Raw genomic sequence first — 4,348 nt, 5'->3', positions numbered from 1 at the left:
GAGTGAACCCAAATCCAGACGAAGTAAAAGTTTAACAAAAATGAGAATGTTTATTATAAAAACAAAGCAAAATGCTGACGAGGCAGCAACTGAAAAACACTCTAAAAACACGCCAAAACAACCAGGAGAAACAGAACAGTTGGACATGCCAAATAGTGAACCAGTGATTAAAAGAGAACTGAACTGAAGGAGAGGGGACATTACAAGCAGCTGAGGGAGAGCTGATTAGGGATAGAARACAGGTGAGGATGGTTTACTGAGAATGTACTAGAAACTAGCTGATAAACTGAGGAGAACTGAAGGGTGGAGACACAGAGAAAACATAGAAACAACAATAAAACACATATCCTTACATTTATACATTATGACTATTTTTGAAGGATGTTGAAAGCAGCTTCTTTAATTTTTAACAAGGAAAAACATGCCTGAAAAAGCTGAATATCTTAAAAAGTAGAAATTGCTGAATTACCAGCAGTCAAAACAGGAATAATGTCCTCAAGGAGCTGAATGTTTTCATATATTAACTGTTAAAATAGCACAAAAAAATGATTGGCTGATAAACCAACGAAAGACGGGGGGGGGGGGGGGGGGGGGGGGGTTACACTCCCTTACACATTTGCTGTTAGGATTTTAATTTTGCTGTGCCACTCCTGGTTTTTCAATGTCCCCTGAAAAAAGTGAGTGAAATTTATTTATCTTTCACACATGAACATGACAAAGTGCTTAACGGAGAACATAAACTGAAAGCAACAAAAAAATGGCAGATAAATAATCAAGAACAATTTAAAGTACAGAAAACAAAACTTAATTGAAAGCCTGTCTGAATTTAAGAGTAGACTCTGTGCAGCCAAGGGACAAAAAAGAAAATGTGCTTCAACACTCCTGACTGAAATAAATAAGTGATTGACAGGCTTCTGCTAAACATGATGACATTCTGAGTGTAGKTAAWTTAATTATTTGAATCAGGTGTGCGAAGCAGGAACAGTTATAACATGCAGGACAGTAGGTCAGGAGGAACAAGGTTAAAGATTAATAAAAATAAATAAATAAAAAGTTTCTTCAGAAATTACCAGAAGGGTTGTATTTAATCCACCTGATGGCATTTTGACTCTCAAACGCTGTTTATTTATTTCTTTGCTTCTGCAGCCTAAATGTGCTCTTGGTGACAAAGAGAGACGCAAAATTATCTAACTCTTACAGCAAGATTATCCAATCAGAGGAGGCGTGGCCGGGGAGGTTGCATGACGATGACGATGATGATGATGATGATGATGATGATGATGATGATGATGATGATGATGAAGATGATGATGATGCATGAAATGCCCTGTTTGTTGTAGGAGCTTTCCCTTTGGATGGAAGACAGGGGGTTGTTCAGAATGGGAGGGGCGGGCTCTGACACACACGCACGCACGCACGCACGCACGCACACACACACACACACACACACACACACACACACAAAGGGCCCCGCTGGTTCAGGCGAGGATAGGCAACGACCTGAGCTGAACTCGACGTTACAAATAGGAGCTGCGGCATTCCAAGTGGAGCAGAGAGGAGGAGAGGAGGCGCGCAGAGGCTCCGGGAGCTAATATGAAATAAGTGCAGAGCTGCATTTGAACCAAGAGGAGAGACGGAGAGGGGACTGAAATAAGTGTYGAGGAGGTCTTCTGGAGATAAAGCATTATTTTTACAAAGGTACATTTATTTATTTATTTTTTCTTAAAGCACCGCTGGAATCAAATGTTACATTTAGAGCAAAATCTTCAGTTTAAAGTTTCCTCAAGCTTACTTTGTATTTTGCGCAGTTTGCGGCTTCTATAAAGAAAAACAAAGACGGCTGTTTTAGTTTTGTTTAAATTCCCATGAGTCCAGCTGCCGGTCTCCCGGCAGTGTGAGATTCCAGCGCTGAGCAGAAGAACTGGGTCAGATCCGGTTGTTAGAGGGGACCGATCAGACATGTGGGTCAGTGCTGTCAGACCGGGAAACACTCRTTTCACCAGATCCGGTCCCTTTATTCTGACTCAATTCAGGAACAAGATAATAAGTGACTCAGGTTCCAGTTAAATTACAGTTTGCCTGTAAAATAAATAGCCTTGTAATCCAGGATTTATTGATTAATTTGAAATAATGTGTTTAAAGTAAAACTTCATTTTAAGCCTGGGTTCCAACAGAAATCGTTTTTATTGCTTTTATAATGAAGCTAATGTGATGATAAGTTTTCAATGTGTCATTGGAGAGATGTAATGGGGTTACATAATACTGTGTTGTAATACTCTTGCGTAACCAAATCCTTTTTTTTTTTGCCCTTCCTTCTTTTACCACTAGGTGACACTGTTGCTTCATTTTTACTCCCTGRGTTTTAGAGAGGTCAGTGATCCACCAGCGCCACACAGCGGTGCGATCAGCTGCCAGCAGAGAGGAAACAAGCGTTGGCAGTCCTGTGGGGAGGATGTTTGAGGAGCAGTCTCAGGGGGTGAGGAGGCAGCAGGAGCTGGTTGTGGACTCTGCGGTGGACTCTCCAGGTTCCAGTGGGGGTGAGAGCGGAGGAGCAGGTCCCCCGTCCTTCACAGACGTCGCGGCGACCATTCTGACCTCCAGCRACCTGCTGGCACGCTCCCTGCTGGGCCGCCCCGCCGCCATCAAGCGCAAAGAGAGCGCCGCCTCCGCCGTGCGGCGCAAGCGCGAGTTCATCCCTCTGGAGAAGAAGGACGACAGCTACTGGGACAAGAGGAGGAAGAACAACGAGGCGGCCAAGCGTTCGCGGGAGAAGCGGCGCGTGAACGACATGGTCCTGGAGAGCCGGGTGCTGGCCCTGCTGGAGGAGAACGCTCGGCTCAGGGCGGAGCTGCTCGCCCTCAAGTTTCGCTTTGGTCTGGTCAAAGATCCCTCCCAAGCTCAAATCCTGCCGCTGACCGCTGCTCCTCAGCACACCGCTCAAACCATAACTCCTCACTATTACCCACACAGAGGGGACAGAGACCCCCAGAGTTCCCCGGCGCCACATGCAAGCCACCAGATGGGCCACACGAGAGCTAGGAGCTCCAGGGAGGTGGGGAACATATCAGAGGACTCTGGTTTCTCCACGCCAGGTGGGTCCAGCGTGGGCAGCCCAATCTTCTTCGAGGACCGAACTGGCGATCATGGGAAGTTCTCGCCTCACAGGCCCGAAGAGCTGAGCTATGACCTCCATCACTCCCCTGCTGACGTCCACCATGCAGCCCTCAGCGGGGCCAAGGTGGAGCAAATGGAGGCGATGAAGAATCTTCCTCACAAGCTCCGTTTCAAGACCCCCGGAGGCAGCGAGGGGTTCGATGGACTGTGCGAGAACAGAAGGAGCCCCACGCTCTCCGCTGCAGGACAGGAAGGTCTGAGAGACACGGCCAAAGGAGCGAGCAGAGGGGAAGCCGGAGCGGGACACTCCGCCGCCTCCTGGCTTCAGCAGGTGGAGGGAGAAGAAGCCAGGAGGGAGAGACAGTCTCCTCATTTCAGGGCTTCCACCCCCGTCTATAACTACCAGTCTCCTCCCAGGCCCGGACAAAGTGAGGTCCAGTATCAGCACGAGAACACTTACCTCAAGTCTCAGCTCAGCTCTCTCAGTGAGGAGGTGGCTCATCTGAAGAAGCTTTTTACAGAGCAGCTCTTGGCTAAAAGCAACTGATGTGACAGTTACTGTTCAGGAATTTAAAAAAAAAGCTTTAATGAAAGGAATATGTCTGTAAATTTAAATAAAGCAGCCATGCTGAACTGTTTATGAAGATTTTCTATACAGAATAATGTGTTTCCTATGTTTTCATCCAATGTATTAAATGTCTGATTACTCATRTTACTGCTGTTCACCAACTCACTCGTTTTACTGTTCCTCATAAACATGAGTCTTATCTTTGTTAACACAACAAACACCTCAACTTGTTCTGCAGTTTGACGGTTGGAAAAGTGAGTTTGTTGAACTGCCACGTTGGAGGAAGTGTCTGCAGTTTCACAATTAGCATGACTCAGTACACAACTTTCACTGCACACTGTTCAAAGCCTGTGAAACACAACAGACAAGCAGAAAAGAGACGTAAAGATGACGTTCAATGAAATTACGTCCTAACAGTTACTAGAAACTGTTTTCCAGTTTTATTTTACCCATAAAAATGCATGAAAGGGTTAAAATAACAGTTCTGTTGGGGAATWCGGTACACTGGGTTTAAAGGTAAAAATAAATACTCTGTAACACGTAGTTTTGTTGTTTCACATCACTGTTTGCTCTTGAACAAATTTCTTTCTTACTGTTTTCTGTACTGAAGTTAATGTTCTAAATGTCAGCTGTGTCTTTGAAAAAATAAAAACRTTTGGCAAATTT

General features: G+C 45.3%; 1 protein-coding gene across 1 annotated transcript; it reads left to right on the top strand.

The window, feature by feature from the left end:
* Positions 1-1,453: 1,453 nt before the first annotated feature.
* nfil3-6 (nuclear factor, interleukin 3 regulated, member 6) lies at positions 1,454-4,348 on the top strand. Its single transcript, XM_014008833.1, has 2 exons — positions 1,454-1,698; positions 2,329-4,348. The coding sequence occupies exon 2, from the start codon at positions 2,453-2,455 to the stop codon at positions 3,659-3,661; it is 1,209 nt and encodes a 402-aa protein (XP_013864287.1). The 5' UTR covers positions 1,454-1,698; positions 2,329-2,452; the 3' UTR covers positions 3,662-4,348.

The sequence above is a fragment of the Austrofundulus limnaeus genome, unplaced genomic scaffold, assembly GCF_001266775.1.
Source record: "Austrofundulus limnaeus strain Quisiro unplaced genomic scaffold, Austrofundulus_limnaeus-1.0 Scaffold53, whole genome shotgun sequence".
NCBI lineage: Eukaryota > Metazoa > Chordata > Actinopteri > Cyprinodontiformes > Rivulidae > Austrofundulus > Austrofundulus limnaeus.
The sequence above is the reverse complement of the archived record's forward strand: the minus strand, read 5'-3'. Positions and strand labels throughout refer to the sequence as shown.